The following is a 23,182-nucleotide window of genomic DNA, read 5'->3' on the forward strand; positions in this document are numbered from 1 at the left end:
GAAAGGGTCAGCAGTCACCCAGTTTCCAGCAGAAACTACAGGGAGAAAGCAAAGCAGAGCTGACGGATACTGTAGCACTTACTAACCCAACTCTTCCTATAAGAGGTTATAACAAGGGAATTAAACTGATACCCAATGGTTTTAGATATAACAGGAATTCACAGTACTACTAATACTTAAGAAAAGCTTTTCTTCACTGAAATTCCCTGGGGAAAAAAAATGAGGACAGTACTATCATTATCCTTTCTTTTATAGCTGAAACTGAGGTCCAAGATTCAGTAACTCATCCAAGATGACTTGGTAAGTGGTAGACCTAGAGAGTTTAGCTCCAAAAAGGATATTTTGCTATTAATATATACTGAAAATCATTTTGATCAGTAAATGTTACTACCTAAAGACCACGACCCAGATAATCACGATGGTGTGATCACTCACATAGAGCCAGACATCCTGGACTGTGAAGTCAAGTGGGCCTTAGAAAGCATCACTACGAACAAAGCTAGTAGAGGTGATGGGATTCCAGTAGAGCTGTTTCAAATCCTCCAAGATGATGCTGTGAAAGTGCTGCACTCAATATGCCAGCAAATTTGGAAAACTCAGCAGTGGCCACAGGACTGGAAAAGGTCAGTTTTCATTCCAATCCCAAAGAAAGGCAATGCCAAAGAATACTCAAACTATCACACAATTGCACTCATCTCACATGCTAGTAAAGTAATGCTCAAAATTCTCCAAGCCAGGCTTCGGCAATACGTGAACAATGAACTCCCTGATGTTCAAGCTGGTTTTAGAAAAGGCAGAGGAACCAGAGATCAAATTGCCAGCATCCACTGGATCATGGAAAAAGCAAGAGAGTTCCAGAAAAATATCTATTTCTGCTTTATTGACTATGCCAAAGCCTTTGACTGTGTGGATCACAGCGAACTGTGGAAAATTCTGAAAGAGATGGGAATACCAGACCACCTGACCTGCCTCTTGAGAAATCTGTATGCAGGTCAGGAAGCAACAGTTAGAACTGGACATGGAACAACAGACTGGCTGCAAATAGGAAAAGGAGTACGTCAAGGCTGTATATTGTCACCCTGCTTATTTAACTTATATGCAGAGTACATCATGAGAAACGCTGGGCTGGAAGAAACACAAGCTAGAATCAAGACTGCCGGGAGAAATATCAATAACCTCAGATATGCAGATGATACCACCCTATGGCAGAAAGTGAAAAGAAACTAAAAAGTCTCTTGATGAAAGTGAAAGAGGAGAGTGAAGTTGGCTTAAAGCTCAACACTCAGAAAACGAAGATCATGGCATCTGGTCCCATCACTTCATGGCAAATAGATGGGGAAACAGTGGAAACAGTGTCAGACTGTATTTTTTTGGGCTCCAAAATCACTGCAGATGGTGACTGCAGCCATGAAATTAAAAGACACTTACTCCTTGGAAGAAAAGTTATGACCAACCTAGATAGCATATTCAAAAGCAGAGACATTACTTTGCCGACTAAGGTCCGTCTAGTCAAGGCTATGGTTTTCCAGTAGTCATGTATGGATGTGAGAGTTGGACTGTGAAGAAGGCTGAGCGCTGAAGCATTGATGCTTTTGAACTGTGGTGTTGGAGAAGACTCTTGAGAGTCCCTTGGACTGCAAGGAGATCCAACCAGTCCATTCTGAAGGAGATCAACCCTGGGATTTCTTTGGAGGGAATGATGCTGAAGCTGAAACTCCAGTACTTTGGCCACCTCATGCAAAGAGTTGACTCATTGGAAAAGACTGATGCTGGGAGGGCTTGGGGGCAGGAGAAGGGGACGACAGAGGATGAGATGGCTGGATAGCATCACTGACTCGATGGATGCAAGTCTGAGTGAACTCCGGGAATTGGTGATGGACAGGGAGGCCTGGCGTGCTGCGATTCAAGGGGTCGCAAAGAGTCAGACACGACTGAGCGACTGAACTGAACTGAAAGACCACTATGCAAACAACTGTTTTCAAGTCAAAAACAGAATATAAGCTCCTTAATGTCTTACAATGTGACCACAAGTTCCTTGAGGACAGGAACTTTGTTCTGCTTTGTTCCTCTCTGGTCCTCCACAAACAGGGTGGGAGCTGTTGGACAAGGAGATAAGTTCCTTTAGGGGACACACCAGGGAGCTGGAGCATGCAGAGGGAGAGCACAGAGACTGCCTGTATAACTGTCCTCGTACAGACCCGCCCCAACCCAGGCCCTTCTTAGGCCGTAAGCTGTGCTTTGGACCAGAAGCCTGCCGCTCAAGCCAAAGCTCCAGGAGAGGGTACAGGAGTGTATGGAACTAAGGCCTCTTCTGTGCTCCCAGAAGCTTATGGACTGCAGGAGAAGAAGCTTGGCCTCTGTGCACTGGTGCTGAAGAGTATCTCAGAGACAGAGTTCCGGGTGAAGCAGAAAAGAAGACCTTTGCACTCCTTTAATCTGGCCTCACGTGTTCTCCTGGAACTGTAAAGATGGCGGAGGAATAGGATGGGAAGACCACTTTCTCCCTCACAAATTTCTCAAAAGAACATTTCAACGCCGAGCAAACTCCACAAAACAACTTCTGTAGGCTGGCAGAGGACATTAGGCAACCAGAAAAGCAGACCATTGTCTTCAAAAACAGTGAACCTCTCTGAGTGTCCCTCAATGTGGAGAAACTTTTCATCTTTAACCTAGATGTTTGATCATCGGTGCTGTATAGATGGAGAAGTCTAGAGGCTACTGTAAAAATAAAACTGAAAACCAGAAGCAGGAGGCTTAAATCCAAAGCCTGAAAACATTAGAGAACTCTTGAATTCAGGGAACATTAAGCAATAGGAGCTCATCAAATGCCTTCATACCTACACCGAAACCAAGCTCCACCCAAGGGCCAACAAGTTCCAAAACAAGACATACCACTCAAATTCTCCAGCAACACAGGAACACTCCCCTGAGCTTCAATATACAGGCAGCTCAAAATTATCCCAAAACCTTTGATGTCTCATAACCCATTACTGGTCACTCCACTGTACTCCAGAGAGAAGAAACCCAGCTCCATCCACCAGAACTCCAACATAAGCCTCCCTAACCAGAAAACCTTGACAAGCCACTGATAGAACCCCACCCACAGTGAGGAAGCTCCATAATAATGAGAACTCCACAAATTACCAGAATATAAAAAGGCCACCCCAAACGCAGCAATATAACCAAGATGAAGAGACAGAGGAATACTCAGCAGGTAAAGGAACAGGGGAGTTGCCCACCAAACCAAACAAAAGAGGAAGAAGTAGGGAATCTACCTGAGAAGGAATTCCGAATATTGGTAGTGAAAATGATCCAAAATCTTGAAATCAAAATGGAATCACAGATAAATAGCCTAGAGACAAGGATTGAGAAGATGCAAGAAAGGTTTAACAAGGACCTAGAAGAAATAAAAAAAAAGAGTCAAAATATAATGAATAATGCAATAAATGAGATCAGAAACACTCTGGAGGCAACAAATAGTAGAGTAACAGAGGCAGAAGACAGGATTAGTGAAATAGAAGATAGAATGGTAGAAATAAATGAATCAGAGAGGAAACAAGAAAAACAAATTAAAAGAAACGAGGACAATCTCAGAGACCTCCAGGACAATATGAAACGCTCCAACATTCGAATTATAGGAGTCCCAGAAGAAGACAGAAAGAAAGATCATGAGAAAATCCTTGAGGAGATAATAGTTGAAAACTTCCCTAAAATGGGGAAGGAAATAATCACCCAAGTCCAAGAAACACAGAGAGTTCCAAATAGGATAAACCCAAGGCGAAACACCCCAAGACACATATTAATCAAATTAACAAAGATCAAACACAAAGAACAAATATTAAAAGCAGCAAGGGAAAAACAACAAATAACACACAAGGGGATTCCCATAAGGATAACAGCTGATCTTTCAATAAAAACTCTTCAGGCCAGGAGGGAATGGCAAGACATACTTAAAGTGATGAAAGACAATAACCTACAGCCCAGATTACTGTACCCAGCAAGGATCTCATTCAAATATGAAGGAGAAATCAAAAGCTTTACAGACAAGCAAAAGCTGAGAGAATTCAGCACCACCAAACCAGCTCTCCAACAAATTCTAAAGGATATTCTCTAGACAGGAAACACGAAAGGGTGTATAAACCCGAACCCAAAACAATAAAGTAAATGGTAACGGGATCATACTTATCAATAATTACCTTAAACGTAAATGGGTTGAACGCCCCAACCAAAAGGCAAAGACTGGCCGAATGGATACAAAAACAAGACCCCTCTATATGCTGCTCACAAGAGACCCACCTCAAAACAAGGGACACATACAGATTGAAAGTGAAGGGCTGGAAAAAGATATACCACGCAAATAGAGACCAAAAGAAAGCAGGAGTGGCAATACTCATATCCGATAAAATAGACTTTAAAACAAAGCCTGTGAAAAGAGACAAAGAAGGCCACTACATAATGATCAAAGGATCAATCCAAGAAGAAGATATAACAATTATAAACATATATGCACCCAACATAGGAGCACCGCAATATGTAAGACAAATGCTAACAAGCATGAAAGGGGAAATCAACAATAACACAATAATAGTGGGAGACTTTAATACCCCACTCACACCTATGGACAGATCAACTAAACAGAAAATTAACAAAGACACGCAAACTTTAAATGATACATTAGATCAGTTAGACCTAATTGATATCTATAGGACATTTCACCCCAAAACAATGAATTTCACCTTTTTCTCAAGTGCTCATGGAACCTTCTCCAGGATAGATCACATCCTGGGCCATAAATCTAAACTTGATAAATTCAAAAAAATCGAAATCATTCCAAGCATCTTTTCTGACCATAATGCATTAAGATTAGATCTCAATTACAGGAGAAAAACTATTAAAAATTCCAGCATATGGAGGTTGAACGACACACTTCTGAATAACCAACAAATCACAGAAGAAATCAAAAAGAAATCAAAATATGCATAGAAACTAATGAAAATGAAAACACAACAACCCAAAACCTGTGGGACACTATAAAAGCAGTGCTAAGAGGAAAGTTCATAGCAATACAGGCATACCTCAAGAAACAAGAAAAAAGTCAAATAAATAACCTAACTCTACAACTAAAGCAACTAGAAAAGGAAGAACTGGAGAACCCCAGAGTTAGTAGAAGGAAAGAAATCTTAAAAATAAGGGCAGAAATAAGTGCAAAAGAAACAAAAGAGACCATAGCAAAAACCAACAAAGCCAAAAGCTGGTTCTTTGAAAGGATAAATAAAATTGACAAACCATTAGCCAGACTCATCAAGAAGCAAAGAGAGAAAAATCAAATCAATAAAATTAGAAATGAAAATGGAGAGATCACAACAGACAACACAGAAATACAAAGGATCATAAGAGACTACTATCAGCAGTTGTATGCCAATAAAATGGACAACCTGGAAGAAATGGACAAATTCTTAGAAAAGTACAATTTTCCAAAACTGAACCAGGAAGAAATAGAAAATCTTAACAGACCCATCACAAGCACGGAAATTGAAACTGTAATCAGAAATCTTCCAGCAAACAAAAGCCCAGGTCCAGATGGCTTCACAGCTGAATTCTACCAAAAATTTCGAGAAGAGCTAACACCTATCCTCCTCAAACTCTTCCAGAAAATTGCAGAGGAAGGTAAACTTCCAAACTCATTCTATGAGGCCACCATCACCCTAATACCAAAACCTGACAAAGATGTCACAAAAAAAGAAAACTACAGGCCAATATCACTGATGAACATAGACGCAAAAATCCTCAACAAAATTCTAGCAATCAGAATCCAACAACACATTAAAAAGATCATACACCATGACCAAGTGGGCTTTATCCCAGGGATGCAAGGATTATTCAATATCCGCAAATCAATCAATGTAATTCACCACATTAACAAATTGAAAAATAAAAACCATATGATTATCTCAATAGATGCAGAGAAGGCCTTTGACAAAATTCAACATCCATTTATGATAAAAACTCTGCAGAAAGCAGGAATAGAAGGAACATACCTCAACATAATAAAAGCTATCTATGACAAACCCACAGCCAACATTATCCTCAATGGTGACAAATTGAAAGCATTTCCCCTAAAGTCAGGAACAAGACAAGGGTGTCCACTTTCACCGCTACTATTCAACATAGTTCTGGAAGTTTTGGCCACAGCAATCAGAGCAGAAAAAGAAATAAAAGGAATCCAAATTGGAAAAGGAGAAGTAAAACTCTCACTGTTTGCAGATGACATGATCCTCTACATGGAAAACCCTAAAGACTCCACCAGAAAATTACTAGAGCTCATCAATGAATATAGTAAAGTTGCAGGATATAAAATCAACACACAGAAATCCCTTGCATTCCTATACACTAATAATGAGAAAGTAGAAAAAGAAATTAAGGAAACAATTCCATTCACCATTGCAACGAAAAGAATAAAATACTTAGGAATATATCTACCTAAAGAAACTAAAGACCTATATATAGAAAACTATAAAACACTGATGAAAGAAATCAAAGAGGACACTAATAGATGGAGAAATATACCATGTTCATGGATCAGAAGAATCAATATAGTGAAGATGAGTATACTACCCAAAGCAATTTACAAATTCAATGCAATCCCTATCAAGCTACCAGCCATATTTTTCACAGAACTAGAACAAATAATTTCAAGATTTGTATGGAAATACAAAAAAACCTCGAATTGCCAAAGCAATCTTGAGAAATAAGAATGGAACTGGAGGAATCAACTTGCCTGACTTCAGGCTCTACTACAAAGCTACAGTCATCAAGACAGTATGGTACTGGCACAAAGACAGACATATAGATCAATGGAACAAAATAGAAAGCCCAGAGACAAATCCACACACATATGGACACCTTATCTTTGACAAAGGAGGCAAGAATATACAATGGAGTAAAGACAATCTCTTTAACAAGCGGTGCTGGGAAAACTGGTCAACCACTTGTAAAAGAATGAAACGAAATCACTTTCTAACACCCCACACAAAAATAAACTCAAAATGGATTAAAGATCTAAATGTAAGACCAGAAACTATAAAACTCCTAGAGGAGAACATAGGCAAAACACTCTCAGAAATAAATCATAGCAGGATCCTCTATGATCCACCTCCCAGAATTCTGGAAATAAAAGCAAAAATAAACAAATGGGATCTAATTAAAATTAAAAGCTTCTGCACAACAAAGGAAAATATAAGCAAGGTGAAAAGACAGCCTTCTGAATGGGAGAAAATAATAGCAAATGAAGCAACTGACAAACAACTAATCTCAAAAATATACAAGCAACTTCGGTAGCTCAATTCCAGAAAAATAAACGACCCAATCAAAAAATGGGCCAAAGAACTAAATAGACATTTCTCCAAAGAAGACATATGGATGGCTAACAAACACATGAAAAGATGCTCAACATCACTCATTATTAGAGAAATGCAAATCAAAACCACAATGAGGTACCACTTCACACCAGTCAGAATGGCTGCGATCCAAAAATCTGCAAGCAATAAATGCTGGAGAGGGTGTGGAGAAAAGGGAACCCTCCTACACTCTTGGTGGGAATGCAAACTAGTACAGCCACTATGGAGAACAGTGTGGAGATTCCTTAAAAAATTGCAAATAGAACTACCTTATGACCCAGCAATCCCACTTCTGGGCATACACACCGAGGAAACCAGAATTGAAAGAGACACATGTACCCCAATGTTCATCGCAGCACTGTTTATAATAGCCAGGACATGGAAACAACCTAGATGTCCATCAGCAGATGAATGGATAAGAAAGCTGTGGTACATATACACAATGGAGTATTACTCAGCCGTTAAAAAGAATTCATTTGAATCAGTTCTGATGAGATGGATGAAACTGGAGCCGATTTATACAGAGTGAAGTAAGCCAGAAAGAAAAACACCAATACAGTATACTAACACATATATATGGAATTTAGAAAGATGGCAATGACGACCCTGTATGCAAGACAGGAAAAAAGACACAGATATGTATAATGGACTTTTGGACTCAGAGGGAGAGGGAGAGGGTGGGATGATTTGGGAGAATGGCATTCTAACATGTATACTATCATGTAAGAATCAAATCGCCAGTCTATGTCTGACGCAGGATACAGCATGCTTGGGGCTGGTGCATGGGGATGACCCACAGAGATGTTATGGGGAGGGAGGTGGGAGGGGGGTTCATGTTTGGGAACGCATGTAAGAATTAAAGATTTTAAAATTAAAAAAATAAAAAAATTAAAAAAAAAAAAACTGTGCAATTTAAAACTCATGATTTCTGACAGTTTTTAACTTGCGTTTATTAATGAAACGATACCAGGGTATATCTCCAAACATTATTTGTCTAACCAGTACAACAAGCCTAGATTTAATCTACTTCATGGGAAATTTAAAATAAACTGATTCTGGGAAATCTCACGGACAGAGGATCCTGGCGGGCTACAGTCCATGGAATTGCAAAGAGTCAGACACTACTGAGCGACTAACACTTTTTAGGCTTCCCAGGTGGTGCTAGTGGTAAAGAACCTACCTGCCAATGCAGGAGATGCCAGAGACATGGGTTCAGTCCTTGGGTTGGGAAGATTCCCTGGAGGAGGAAATGGCAACCCACTCCAGTATTCTTGCCTGGAGAATTCCATGGACAAAGGAGCCTGGTATGCTACAGCCCACAGCGTTGCAAAGACTCGGGCATGACTGAAGCGCCCTAGCACGCATGCAACACTGATTCTGATTATTAATTTTTTAAACAACTATAAAAACTCTGCCTTTTCATACTGTTTATGGACAGCAAGGAGGTCAAACCACTCAATCCTAAAGGAAATCAACCCTGACTAACCAATGGAAGGCCTGAAGCTGAAGCCCCAATACTTTGGCCACCTGATGTGAAGAGCCAACTCACTGGGAAAGACCCTGAGGCTGGGAAAGACTGAGGGCAGGAGGAGGAAGCTGCAGGGAACAAGATGGTTAGACAGCATCACTGACTCAATGGACATGAATTTGAGCAAACTCCGGGAGATACTGAAGGACAGAGAAGCCCGGTGTGCTAAGTCCACGGGGTCACAAAGAGTTGGACACGACTCAGTGACTGAGCAAAATAACAATAAAAACTTAATCCCTAGCCAAACAAGAAATGAACACACTACTCAAATCAGAGTCCTTATATGATTTCAATAACTAGCACCCTTTTAAAGTAGCTAATAATATAGTTATAGAAAAGGAAACCATACTTCTTAAAAATACTGAAAGATATATAGTACTGTGTAAGTGACAAAATGTTTGGGATTTACTTTAAAATAACACGGGGTGGAGAAAGTCAGTGGAGACATATTAAATATGTAACACAAAATTGGCCAATAGTTTACAATCTAAAAATGGTTACAATAGTAAAAGATATCAAGTTCTTATCAACCACAAGAACGCCAATCTCTTCATGGAGATTAAGAAAAACACATGCCAGATCAAAAAGTTTTAAAAAAAACAGATGACACTTACCTTCAGTAGAGACCAAACACAATCAATATGTCCATAAAAAATGCTTCTATGCAAAGCTGTCCATCCTGACTCCTTGTCTTTCACCAAGGGATCCACTCCTTTCTCAATAAGCCAATCTAACACTCCTTTTTTTCCACAGGAGGCAACAAGGTGGAGGGCATTCCGGCCAAAGGCATCCTTGATGGTTGCAGCATTGTAACAATGACTGGAGAGAAAGGCCTTAATCTGGTTTTCACTCCCCTTCGTTACCACAGAAAGGACATCCAAAGCATGCGTCAGGGAGCGACACTTTGATGTGCAGTCAGGGATGGAAGAACTCATCCTAATTGTTTTTATGCAGCTTCCTTCTTCAGAATAGTCAGATAATTTAAAAAAATGAAAAAGCCAGGCCACAGAGCTGCTATTCAGAAAGACTGATAGAGAATAAATGGCCTGCTTAGGGTTATAATTTAAATCTTCCTGGCAACAGTATAAAACTATATATGTTTGTACAATGTATTTTGGCATTTAAATCAAAAAATTATAAATAACTCTATAAAGTTTATATCAAATACAAGTTCTTTCTTTAAAAAAGGAAACTTTCCACAGTTTATAAATTATTCCTGGAGTCAAGCACCAAGGGGGAGTGAGGAGGGGAACTCCCCCTCCACACTGTGTGATCCTTTTAAATATCCATAATTGCAAGGGTGACCTGTAAGAGAAGGAGAAACAAAGTGAAACTACAGACCCTCTCTCTCACTCAAGCATTTCACAAGACAATCATCCCCTATGTAAGCGCCTCTGACTCCCACCTTCAAAAGCGAGCAATAGCAGGCTCTGGCTTCAGTCGCTCCGCCTCCCCTGTGATCCTCTCCGTATGGAATTTGTGGCGAAGTTGAGAGCTTCGCTGACAAAAGCTCGGCCTCCTCTCCCAGTTTTGATAAGGGAGGTGAGTTCTGCTTGACTATAAGCCTGTCTGAAAGGTGGCTCCATCCACCCCCACCGAGAAAGCTAAGGAGGAAAGGAAGTGGGTCCACCTGGCAGCCACCTTCCAGCTTGTTTGCCTGGATTCTACAACGTCACCATACAGATGACTGGAAGGGTCTCTCACATCCGAGGTATGTCTAAACTCTGACTTCACTCAAACTTTACCTCAGGATCCAGGCATAATGGGTAGGTATGTATATGGGGAGTGATGAAGTTAATTCATTTAATCAGGCCCTGCGTGTATCACAAACCCAAGCCTACGTCAGTCCACAGTTACAGATACACTCGTCCAGGAAACCTAACACCAATCAATCCTCCAATTCTGCTTTGGTGCGCTCACCTCCCAGTACAAAACAGGACCTGCACGCCTCAGTAGGAAATCCCCAACCTCCTAGTCAAGCACACCCTGTTTCAGAGTTGCCTCTTCCAACATTCTGCAAAATTCTCTCTCTCTTGCCCAAAATCCCCTGGAAGCCTGCCTCACTGCTAGTGAGAACTGAACTCCCCGCAATCCATGGGTTGTTTTCCCTTCAATAAAGAACGGCAAAGTTGTTACCAATATTTTTAAATTTTGTCATCCGACAGGAGAGAGAGAGAGTGTGTGAGTGAGAGAGATGAGGAAGGGAAGAAAGGACAGAAAGGAAGAGAGAGGCACTACTTTGTGCTATTCCTGCATTTTAGGAGATTTCAAGCCCTGAAACTGCAGTCACCTGTCCCTACTTCATATGTAACTTTGAAAGAAATGAATTTTGAGGTCATCTTGATATTGTTTTTTAGGTGGCCACAGTTTTGCATTATCTGCTCTGTTATGGTTGCCAAAAAAAAAAAAAAATTAACCAGGTTGTAAAAAAAAAAAAACTTTTCACTAATAGAAGAAATTTTCACATACTGAGATATGGAGAGGTCACTCTTGCTTATACATGATCTGGCTTTAAATTTATGCTAACTAAAAACAGCCTGTCTTATGGCCTGTCAAACACAACGTACAACTGCTTTTACCATTAAAGAAGAGTGTGGCTCACCATCCAGTAACACAAAGCTTGAGTCACAACCCACTGCAGTAACACACTGACCGTACGTCCTGAGGAAAATTTAGGATGGGAAAAACAGGATGAAGCATTCTACACTGGGGATCTACAGGCTCCATGATAGGTAAGACAACCAGATTCTCGCACCTCCCCACACAGAGAAAAACACTACAATCATTTACTTGAGATATCTGTCATTTGTGATTAGCAGTACTTTTACCAACATGTATGCTTGACTCTATGTATTTCCCAGCAAAAAAAAAAAAAAATCATGTTTATACTGACTCCTCCCAAGTTACTGAGATGTTGTTTCCTGGGCTACAGTCTGCAGTTGAGTTGGAATAAAACCCTCATTTATTCTTACTATGGGTCACTGGTTATTTGCATCGACATCACCTTCACACCCATAGTATTCTGTATCTGTATCAGTCATCCTCTCAGCGTTTTTCCAGTCTCATGTTTAAGGTTAACTTCTGTGTGTTACTCTGGAATCCGCCTCTTCTTCCAGAACCTTCATTACTTCTGTCTTGTATTTCTACACTCTAACCAGTTATACCTCCACAAGCTATAAACACACTTAAATCTACTGTCTTTATAGGAATCCTACTTGAAAACTTTACCCCTTAAAACTGAATGATCAGGCTTCCTCAGTGGTCCAGTGGGTAAGAACCTGCCTGCCAACACAGAGGACATGGGTTTAACTCCTGCCCCAGGAAGATCCCACAAGCCTCAAAGCAACTAAGCCAGTGCGCCACAGCTCCTGGGCCTGCACTCGGAAGCCTCCAGCAGACACAGCTACTGGAGCCCACGTGCCCTAAAGAGCAGTCCCCGCCTGCTGCAACTAGAGAAGGCCCTTGTGTGCCAATGAAGACCCAGAGCAGCCAATTAAACAAAATTTTAAATCATTATCACCAGCACCTCCACCACCACAATAACCAACACTTTTACAATTTAGTATTTACTAAGTGCCAGGCACCGTGCTAACATTGTTTTTTCTGCCTGGAAGGTTCTTCATCACAGAGGGAGATGTTAATAAAACACCAGGCATTGGAACTTTCCTGGTGGTCTAGTGGTTAAGACTCCATGCTCCCAATTCAGGGGGCCAAGGTTCAACCTCTGGTCAAGAAACTTGATCTTGTAACTAAAGACCCTGCATGCCACAACAAAAAGATCCTCCGTGCCCTAACTAGAACCCAGTGCTGGTTCTAAATAAATAAGTATTTTTAAAAATATGCCAAACAACAAGTATCAAAACAACTGGATAGCTGTCTGGGGGGGGAAAGTCTATAAACACTTATTTCATACCTTACACCAATATAAATTCCAGATGGGTCAAACATAAAATATAACACCATAAAAATACTAGATGAAAAACAAAGAGACTCTTTTTTATAATCTCAAAGCACAAAAAGTCCCTCTAAATGTGACTTAAAATCCAAAAGTTATAAAACTCCAATGAATTCCATCAGTTTAAAACATACATAAAAAACTTTAAAGACAAAAAAGGAGAAAATTTTTCCTTTAATATATCATCTATACAAAATAGTAAGAGACCAACAGAATTAAAGTCAAAGAATGTGGCCAACTTTCTCACACAAAAAGGGAGGTGGGGTGGATTTAAATGGATTTTTAAAAAGAAACTCATCTCATTCAAAATAAATGTAAATTAAAACTACAATGAGACACTAATTTTATCAGAAAGACAAAGATCAAAAAGGTTGATATCACTATGTATAGACAAGGGTGTGGAGAAATAGTACTTGGTGAGTGTACACCAGTACAGTTATTATAGACAGCAATTCAGTAATATTTGCTAAAATTTAAAATGCACATTCCTTCTGACTCAAGCAATTTTACTCCTAAGAGTTTATCCTGTAAAAATATATCTATGTGTGAAACAGCATAAGTACAAGAGCAGTCACTGCATCAATGCATGAAAAAAATCTTCATAGTTAAGATAGTTATGGTATGTCCATGCAAAAGATTGTTCATGTATCAAAAAAAAGGCAGCTATATATTTTCTAATATGAAATAGCCTGCAAGATAAATTGTAAAATGTTTCTAAGACTAGATGCACGTGTGATGCCACTTATGAGAAAATGTGTATGTAAGCACATGTTTACACATGAAAGATGTTTAGAAGAACATACAAGAAAATGGTTAACAGTGGTTGCTTCAGGGAAGAGCACATGGCTGGAGACAGAAATGCAAGGCAGACTTACGTTTTACTACAAACCTCTTTTGAATGCTTTAACAAGTGCATGTACACATTTTAAAATAAACATACATCTTAAAAACACACATAAATGCTAATGTGTTGATTAGAGAGGCCACAGGCAAGTCAAGAAAACTCAACCATCACACATGAGCCTCTAGTCTTTTTTGAATATGCTAATGTTTCTTGCTTTGCCCTTTCAGATCTAGAGAAACAAAATATTATTTGTCAACCACCTGATGGAGAAGCAAATGGCAACCTACTCCAGCGTTCTTGCCTGGAGAATCCCAGGGACAGGGGAACCTGGTGGGCCGCCGTCTATGGGGTCGCACAGAGTCGGACACGACTGAAGCGACTTAGCAGCAGCAGCAGCAGCAGAAGCAGCCACTTGATAAACTACTTATCTTCAGTTTCTTCACTGTTACAAAACTAAACACCAACATACTAGAAATTTTATATCTAGAGGGGACTACTTCACATTAAGCATTTCTCCATCACCTTCTATTTATCATCTCCTAACTATCTTCTCCTGTCAGTACTTTTGTCTTCCGGATTTTAAATGAGTAGTCAATCCATCTATAATGCCTTGATTTTAAAGCTTTTACAGGAGAAATTCTACATAAATTACCTTTTCCAAGGTATCAAATTAAGTTCCCAAAATACTTTTTTCATTTTATTTTCAATACGTAGTCAGCCTTTCATATCTGCAAGTTTCACATCTGTTAATCGAACCAAGCTTGGATTCAAAGTATTTAAAAATTCCACAAAGTTCCAAAAACAAAAGCTTAATTTTGCCTCACGCTGACCAACTATATTTACATAGCATTTTCAACTACAGTTGGCCCTTGAACAACACAATGACCCTCTCATTGCCAGCTTTCCCTATGCTGCTGCTGCTAAGTCGCTTCAGTCGTGTCTGACTCTGTGTGACCCCATAGAGAGCAGTCCACCAGGCTCCCCCATCCCTGGGATTCTCCAGGCAAGAACACTGGAGTGGGTTGCCATTGCCTTCTCCAATGCATGAAAGTGAAAAGTGAAAGTGAAATCGCTCAGTCGTGTCTAACTCTTTAGCGACCCCATGGACCGCAGCCCACCATCCTCCTCCATCCATGGGATTTTCCAGGCAAGAGTGCTGGAGTGGGCTGCCACCCCATGCTAGGTTCCTCCTATTCACAGTTCCATATCTGCAATTTCAACCAAAGGCAGATCTTGGTAGTACGGTAGTACACATTTATCAACAAAAATCCAAGTATAAGTCGACCTATGCACTCCAAATCCATGTTGTTCAAGGTTTAACCATATTTACATAGCATTGGCGTTGTATTTAGATATTGGAAGTAATCTAAAGACAATTCAAAGTATACTTGTATGCAAATATTAAGTCATTTTACATACAGGACCTAAGCATCTGTGGATTCTGGGATACCACTGGGGTCCTAGAACCAATACCTGACTGATACCAAGAGACTTCTGTATTTATATGAAGGACAGAGGAAAAACAGTTGTATGACTATTTAAAGGGACATAAGTGAGTTTACATGTACGTACAGGGAAAACTTCTGTGCAGCAGACATAAACATTCCAAATCCATATTTTCCACTCCCATTTCAAATCACACTCAGTCAGAAATTCTAAACCTAGTTGGTCCCTAACTGTTATGATTTCCCCATTTGGAAATGACAGCACAGAACTAGCGAACTCCTAGTTCTTTCTAGCTCCAGTTCTGTTTCCCCTAGACTACATGTAAACCAGCTAACACAGTGTTCAGCAGTTAGTAGACATGAAGACAAAGTACCAAAGCCTCAAGTAGTTTAAAATGTTAAACTGGAAAACATGATAGGTGGCAAAATAGTCACAAATACTTAATTCCTTTGAGGCTCTAAAATTTTGTGTTTTCAGTGTCTTCCTAATACCTGAAAAGAACCACTTACATCAATCACTCAAACCCTACATGCGATAATTAAGGTACAAGAGAAAAGAATTCCCTGATTTGTTATGATACATAATTCAAGCACTTAATGGGAAAAGAGAATATTAAATCTAAATAAAAGTGACACTATACAATATGTAACAAGAGGCACATACAGAGTACTATGAACATAAATATGGAAATGACTAAGAGCTAGTACTTCTCTCAATCCTACATATTTGATTTCAAATATAGCAATGCCAGCTGTTACCAATCATGTAACTACAAAGTACAGTAATCTCTCCAAGCCTTCATTTCTTCACCTGAAAACAGAGACAATGCCACCCACCTCACAGAGTTTCTATAATGATAAATGAAGCTGCTCAGCATGGTATCTGCCACCAAATGTATATTCCACAAATAGTAGTTTTTATTACTACCATTTCTTCAGTAACAAAAAGACAACTTTTATTCCAGAGCTCATGTTTGGTCTTGCAATATCTCTGTCACTGGTTTCCGAGCACTCTCCTCCAAGGAAACCATACATACCAAAGTTACCAATGACATACAAATTGCCAAATATTACTTGGGGATAATGTTACTTGACGTCTCTGCTGTTGAATCATTACCACCACATTCATATCTCCAAGGAGTACTGAAAGGACAGGGAACCACTGAAGCATTTACGCACAGGCTCTCTCTCCACCACTTCTTCCAAAGGCATTTTCCCTTCCCCTGACATTCAAATGCTGGGCTTCTCTCAGTGTTCCACTGAGTCTTCCTTTCCTAATTCATACTCTCCTTGGATAGTTTCGATCTCTTCCTGTCACTTTAACCTATGTGTTCATAATCCTCAAACCTGTCCCCTGCCCTCATGTTTCCCCTAAATTCCTGGCCCAATGCCTAGTGTTAACCCAGGTCTCCCGCACTGCAGGCAGATGCTTTAATCTCTGAGCCACGAGGGAAGTCCAAGCTATTTCTATAACACTATGCTGCCTCCTCAGTGCATCTACAGGTCACAAGATACTGCAAAAACAAAAATACGTAGAGCCTAAGGGCTTCCCTGGTGGCTCAGATGGTAAAGAATCTGCCCACAATGCAGGAGACCCGGGCTCAATCCCTAGGTTTGGAAGATCCCCTGGAGAAGGGAATGGCTACACACTCCAGTATTCTTACCTAAGAAATCCCATGGACAGAGGAGCCTAGGGAGGGCTACAGTCGTGGGATTGCAGAGTTAGACACAACTAAGCAACTGACAGTTTTCACTGTTACTCTTGATAATTCGAAAAATTCTGTTCTCAATATTCATCAATAATACTTGAGTGAAAATACAGCTCATTTAACAATTGTATTGACTGAACAAGATTTATTATCTAGTACACAGTCTACTACCAGCGGGTCACAGTTTAGTACGGGGGAATGAACTGCGTAGTAGAAGGGAATGAATTTAAGCAAGTTCTAAAAAAAATCATGATTAAAAATCTATGGTAAAGATATAACAAGTGACTCATAGCAATGTAGAGTCAATAGGAGGGATAGAGAGATTTCCCAAAGGATATGTATTAACGAAGACTTAAGATGAGCACATGTCAGCCTGGGTTTAATGGGCATTTGAGGCAGAAGTAAGAGTAAATATAAAAGCACTAAAATCTAAAATCACCTTGGTCCATCCTGAAAATTCCAAGAAATTCAGAAAACAGAAATGCATAATGCCTAATATATATATATATACACATATACATATATATATACTGGATGCTCTAGATTATAGACAGTCTTACGTGCCTTTCTTTAGGGATAAAGAAAGTAAGCAATCAAAAACATATTTAGGACCCTGAGTTGATTAGACATGGTGATAACTTCTAGGTTTCTGGCTTGGGCAGCCAGGAAGAAAAATAGAGGGTAAATACTTTAGAAATCAGAGAAAACAAACTTAAAACAAAAGGAACAAACAAATTAAAGGTGAAAATTTGTTTTATATGTGATGAAGTGTTGATGAGAAATTGAGTGGAGGAGTATACCTAGCTACAGGCAATTGTTAACCTTGAAGACTGGTTCACTATAATGGTGCCAGTCACTAGAGGTTGAGCCCTCAACAATGGCTCATAATCCTATGTATACACTTGGTTAAAAGTTCAGTTATATTCCTAAAACACAAATCTGATCATGCTAGTCTCTGAAATATTTAAGACCAAAATGAAATAATATATTTCATGTGTTAATAGCCTTGTGACCTCAGAAAGAGGATGCCAGTTAGACTTGGCGATTACGTAGCACATAAAGTTCAGACTGTGAATTCAGAACACTGAGCTAGTAACTCAGATACACCACTAATTAAATTATAAATTACCCTCGGCACATCACCCATCGCCTAAGCTTCAACTCTCTCCTGTAAAAAGGGAATAACTATCTCCTGAGTTGTTCTGAAAAATTAATGAGACAATTCATGCACATATAAGTACCCAAGAAATGTTATGAAAGAAAAAGGAACATAGTGATATATATAGATCAGAAAATGGAGTAACTATATTAAAGTCCCTTCTACTTGGAACGTTTTTACTCAAACCTTTACAAGGCTGCCAACTTGTCCATGGCTTACAAACGTTATGTCCACCATCTTTTGAACTTTCATATGGACAAGCATAGTGCTTTACATAAATGAACTAACTTAATCCTCTTTCCAGCCTGTATTGCCCTGTATATATTACTATCTTTACTTTACAAAGAGGAAATTGATGTAAAACCTTGATGTAAATTGATGTAAAACCACACAGATAGAAAACAGTGTGAATTCTACCTATTCTCTCTACCCAAATTGTTCTTTCAAAATGCAGTTAGGAAATCTTCAATAAGAACTAGAATGCTGCTGCTGCTGCTAAGTCGCTTCAGTCATGTCTGACTCTGTGCGACCCCATTGACGGCAGCCCACCAGGCTCCCCCATCCCTGGGATTCTCCAGGCAAGAACACTGGAGTGGGTTGCCATTTCCTTCTCCAATGCATGAAAGTGAAAAGTGAAAGTGAAGTCGCTCAGTCAAGTCCAACTCTTAGCGACCCCATGGACTACAGCCTACCAGACTCCTCCGTCCATGGGATTTTCCAGGCTAGAGTACTGGAGTGGGATGCCATTGCCTTCTCCAAAGAACTAGAATAGTGTGGCAGAAAACAATTACCCTTACTTGTAGTCATAAGAATTGGGCTCCTACTATGGATGTGGTTTCAACAAGTCCTTGCATTACTAAGAACTTAAGTTTTCTGAACTGTGTCAAACTTGGGATGCCACCAACCAGTCTCAAAAGAATGTCTGCTAGCAGCTGGTGACCACGACCTTACTTTTTAAAGGCCTCCTCTTATATTTTTAGACAATGAATTTGCTTTAAATCATATGTTAACAAGATGAGAAAACACATGTGCAGAGACCAATAGCACTCGTTATCCATATGTTAATACCACATCAAGAGTTAAAACCTACCTAGATAAAACGAGACAAATGGCTAGAAGTCTCCCCAAAGCACCAGGGCCAGACTGGGTTTCTGACTTACTCTCCTGAAAAGAAATGTGACCGATTTTGTCTATTAACATTCACACTGTCACTTGTCTAACTACTTCTAACTGGGTCTGTGACACCTACATCAATCATACTGGGCTAACAGGGCAAAGAAAATGTGTATGACCATGCCAAATAGCTCCATTTCTCCGGACAGGGTAACCCAAGCTCTGACTCTATCTAGACCAGGATCAAAACTGCTACCAAACGTAACCTGGTTCTTACTCCTGCTTGGGCCCCTGGTTACAAAATATTCTTTTATTGATACTTGGCCCCTGACTTTTCCAATCTAGATTATTAAATTTTTCTCTTCCAAATTATAACTGTTTTGCATCAAGATGATGGTGATGGAGAGATACCAGCCACTCCTCAGAACAGATCCTGCCAAAATAACAGCAGAAGTCACCCTGGGTTCCTTGGTGAGACAGAACAAGAGCTCTGTGATCCCAACTAGGTAGAGTGTATGAGCTCCATGTCAGTCTAAACAAGCTAGAGAAGACAGACCTTTGCCCTTCATCCTCCCAATAAAGACTTCTTGGGGTTCATATCTCTCAGGGGGGCTTTGGGGCAGACATTACTTCGTCAATAAAGGTCCATTTAGTCAAGGCTATGGTTTTTCCAGTGGTCATGTATGGATATGAGAGTTGGACTATAAAGAAAGCTGAGTGCCGAAGAATTGATGCTTTTGAACTTTGGTGTTGGAGAAGACACTTGAGAGTCCCTTGGACTGCAAGGAGATCCAACCAGTCCATCCTAAAGAGATGAGTCCTGGGTGTTCATTGGAAGGACTGATGCTGAAGCTGAAACTCCAATACTTTGGCCACCTGATGCGAAGAGCTGACTCATTTGAAAAGACCCTGATGCTGGGAAAGATTGAGGGCAGGAGGAGAAGGGGACAACAAAGGATAAGATGGTTTGGATGGCATCACCGACTCAATGGACATGGGTTTGGGTGAACTCCAGGAGTTGGTGATAGACAGGGAGGCCTAGCAGGCTGTGGTTCATGGGGTCGCAGAGTCGGACATGACTGAGCGACTGAATTGAGCTGAACAATTTCTCCCCTGTGGACAGAAACTCCATAAATACCAGAAACTCCATAAAAGCAGGACAATGGAAGAGTCTGGGCCCTTCCCAGATAAGAAATAAAAGACCGCTTATTCCTCATTCTTGAAGTTAAGGCGACCTTGCGGTCTACACATGAAAGGCTCCTTAGAGGTCAAAAAGGGAGGAGGCATCACCTCACAGTAAGTGATGTCAACTACCCATAAGCCTCTGCACTAGAATCCATCTTGGCTAAGAGATGAGCAGGCACACATGGGAAGTTTCTAAGCTATACTAAATACAGACTCAGAAGCAGGCAAATCAAAATGACTGGCAAAATGAAACCCGGAAGGCCTAAAAAGTAATTCAAACTACCATGAGGGCACAACTCTTTTCTGCCTAATAAATACATGTTTCACTTGGGAAAAAAAAAAAAAAATTGGATTCCTACCATCTAAAACCCTGTTCAAGTAGCTTAATCTCCCTAATCCAAATTTCTTCATCTGTAAAATGATAACAACTTGCCTTATGAGTGGAGACCTTGCCTACAAAGATTTTAAGTTCCTGAAGGGTGGGAAGGGAATGCCATACTAACCTATATTTCCCACAAAATTATAATATGTATTCAACCAGTAGGATTTTTTTTGAAGAGCTCTCTAAAATCAAAATATCCTCCCTAAAGACTTGTATCTATGTTAACTGTTACAAAGCTACAAATTATAGTGACTTATAATCAAAGAATATTTAAAATTTTAAATTCCTTCTGTAAGCCCTGAAAATATTTCACCTAATTTTAAAACATCAAGACTTACTACTTTAGCAAATAATTTACCTTTATCAATACTGTATTTCATTCTAATGTTTTCTCAATTATTCTCTGGGTACAAGAGAAAAAATTCAACACTGTATTAGCACAAAACCCAGTTTCACAATTGAACAATTCCCCAAATTTAAGGGGGCAAGCACATCTCTGGAGATGGCAAAGAATTACCACCCTATTAATGATAATAATAGGTCCCTCCAGTGGTTAAGATTCTGTGCTCCACTGCAAGGGGTACAGGTTTTATCCCTGGTCCTAGTTGGGGAACTAAGATCCCACATGACACAGGACATGACCAAAAGATTAAAAATAATAATAATAAGCTAACTTTGAAATCATTTATAAAAATTAACCAAGTAACACTTAGCTCCTTATGTAATATGGTCTATTGAACTTTATGGTCTTGAAGCATAATGTACAATTTAGCATACTGAGAGCCATGGACACAAGTTTTTAAAAAATTTTTTTAAATAACAGAAGAGCCACTTTTTAAAATTCCTTGAAATAAGCTGCTTTGACTAAATATCTGTACTTTCTGCAAGGATCTATACTATAATTCTTTTTAGAAAGCAGCTCTTTCTGCCCTGTATCAGTTTCTAAAATCCATAAAAATCAAGGAATTCAAATTAGAAAGGGCAGGGACTTCCCTAGTAGTCCAGTGGCTAGGATGCTGGGCTCCCAGTGCAGGGAGTCCAGGTTTCATCACTGGTCAGGGAGGTAGATCCCAGATGCCCCAACTAAGACCAGTGCAGCCAAATAAATAAAAATTAAAAAGTTAAAAAAGGTGGGGGGGGGCAGTGAAAAGATCAAGGATCTATGGCAGGATATGAATTTGGACATCACGGGCATAGAAACACTGGTTCTTTTATCATTTCTGATAAATTTCGACTTTAAAACTCCCTACCTTCCATGCATGGGGGGGGGGGCCCGCAGGGGGGGGGGGGAGGTGTCACATCAATTTCTACTTCCTGACCTGTCTGGTGAACACCCTTTACGTTTTATTACCTACGCTGGAAATACGGATTCACGGAAATCCTGGGTTACTTATTTCGCTGCTGAACTAAAACTTTATTTTTGCTTTTAGAAATCCGCAACATGATACAAGAACAGAAGGCCTCTATCCTGTCTCCTCCATCCCCCAAGAAAAGAACGGGTCCCTTTCACAGAACAGTCGCTTCACTCTGCACTTCATCGTTAGCATCCCCAGAGTGAACCAAAACTTCTGTGACGCGACGAAGGGGCTGAGGGATACGGGCGCCTCGAGGAATGGCTTCACATTCACGCTCGAGGGACAGTGACAGGAGACAACCACCAGAAACGAGCAGCGCGACGTCGCTGGAAGGCGTGGCAGGAGAACCGCTAAGTAGCGCGCTGCCCGCACACACCATTCATTAGCTCGGGGAGGAGGCGGGGAGGTGGCCGCTGGGACCCGGGCCACACGGCCGGCCTCGCGCCGCCTCGCGCGGAGCCCGGCGGCCTCGGCGCCGCCGAGTCCCCTGCCCGCTGTCCCCCGCACCCTGCGGGAAGATCACACCGTCCCGTCGCCTCTGCCCGGCTCCATACGGCCGGGCGCGGCCGAAGCCTCCCTCACCAGTCGCTAGATGAAAATACGCCAGTGGTCTCCGCGGGGTGGGCGCACGGCAGCGCAGGGACTCATCCTCAGTGAAAGCAGCAGGAGAAAGCGAAGGGCGCCAGTGGAAGCCGGTCCCCAGGCCCGGGTCAGCTCTGAAGGCGGCTGCAGCTACAGCCGCGTCTACAGGCGCCTGGAAGGGGGGTGGGAGGTGGGTCCGGGAGGAAAGGCCGGCGCGGGCGGGACCTAGGAATAAGACGGGCGCTGATTGGTTGGGGCTCTTGTATGCCTCTTGAGGATTGGCTAGTGTCTGCTCAGAAGGCCTCGCGTGGCAGCACCGAAACTGTGGCCTTGCCCTGGCGCCCTAAAGGAACTTGACCCCGCCGGCCTTGGGACTGCCAGCGCTGGCGGGTGGGGGTGTGCAGAGGGGGACGGCGGGGTTGGGGAAGGCCGCGGTCGGGGACTCTTAAACCAACGGGGGTGGTGGAAATGTCCGCCTCGCGTCAGCTGTCGCCCAAGGAGAAATCCTGTTCGCCCCCACAGCCGGAG

At 41.0% G+C, this 23,182-nt stretch overlaps 1 protein-coding gene across 8 annotated transcripts in view; it reads right to left on the minus strand.

Moving 5' to 3' along the window:
• IBTK (inhibitor of Bruton tyrosine kinase) overlaps positions 1–22,828 on the minus strand; it is a 99,883-nt gene extending 77,055 nt beyond the window's left edge. For all 8 annotated transcript variants that reach the window (XM_060419378.1, XM_042253170.1, XM_060419376.1 and 5 more), the window contains exons 1-2: positions 22,655–22,828; positions 9,540–10,230 (exon numbers count right to left, since the gene is read on the minus strand). In XM_060419378.1, the coding sequence (XP_060275361.1) occupies positions 9,540–10,046 (507 nt within the window). In that variant the 5' untranslated portion in view covers positions 10,047–10,230; positions 22,655–22,828. The remainder of the gene's footprint in view (positions 1–9,539; positions 10,231–22,654) is intronic.
• Between the last annotated feature and the right edge of the window lie 354 nt (positions 22,829–23,182).

Source organism: Ovis aries, chromosome 8 (genome assembly GCF_016772045.2).
Source record: "Ovis aries strain OAR_USU_Benz2616 breed Rambouillet chromosome 8, ARS-UI_Ramb_v3.0, whole genome shotgun sequence".
Lineage (NCBI taxonomy): Eukaryota > Metazoa > Chordata > Mammalia > Artiodactyla > Bovidae > Ovis > Ovis aries.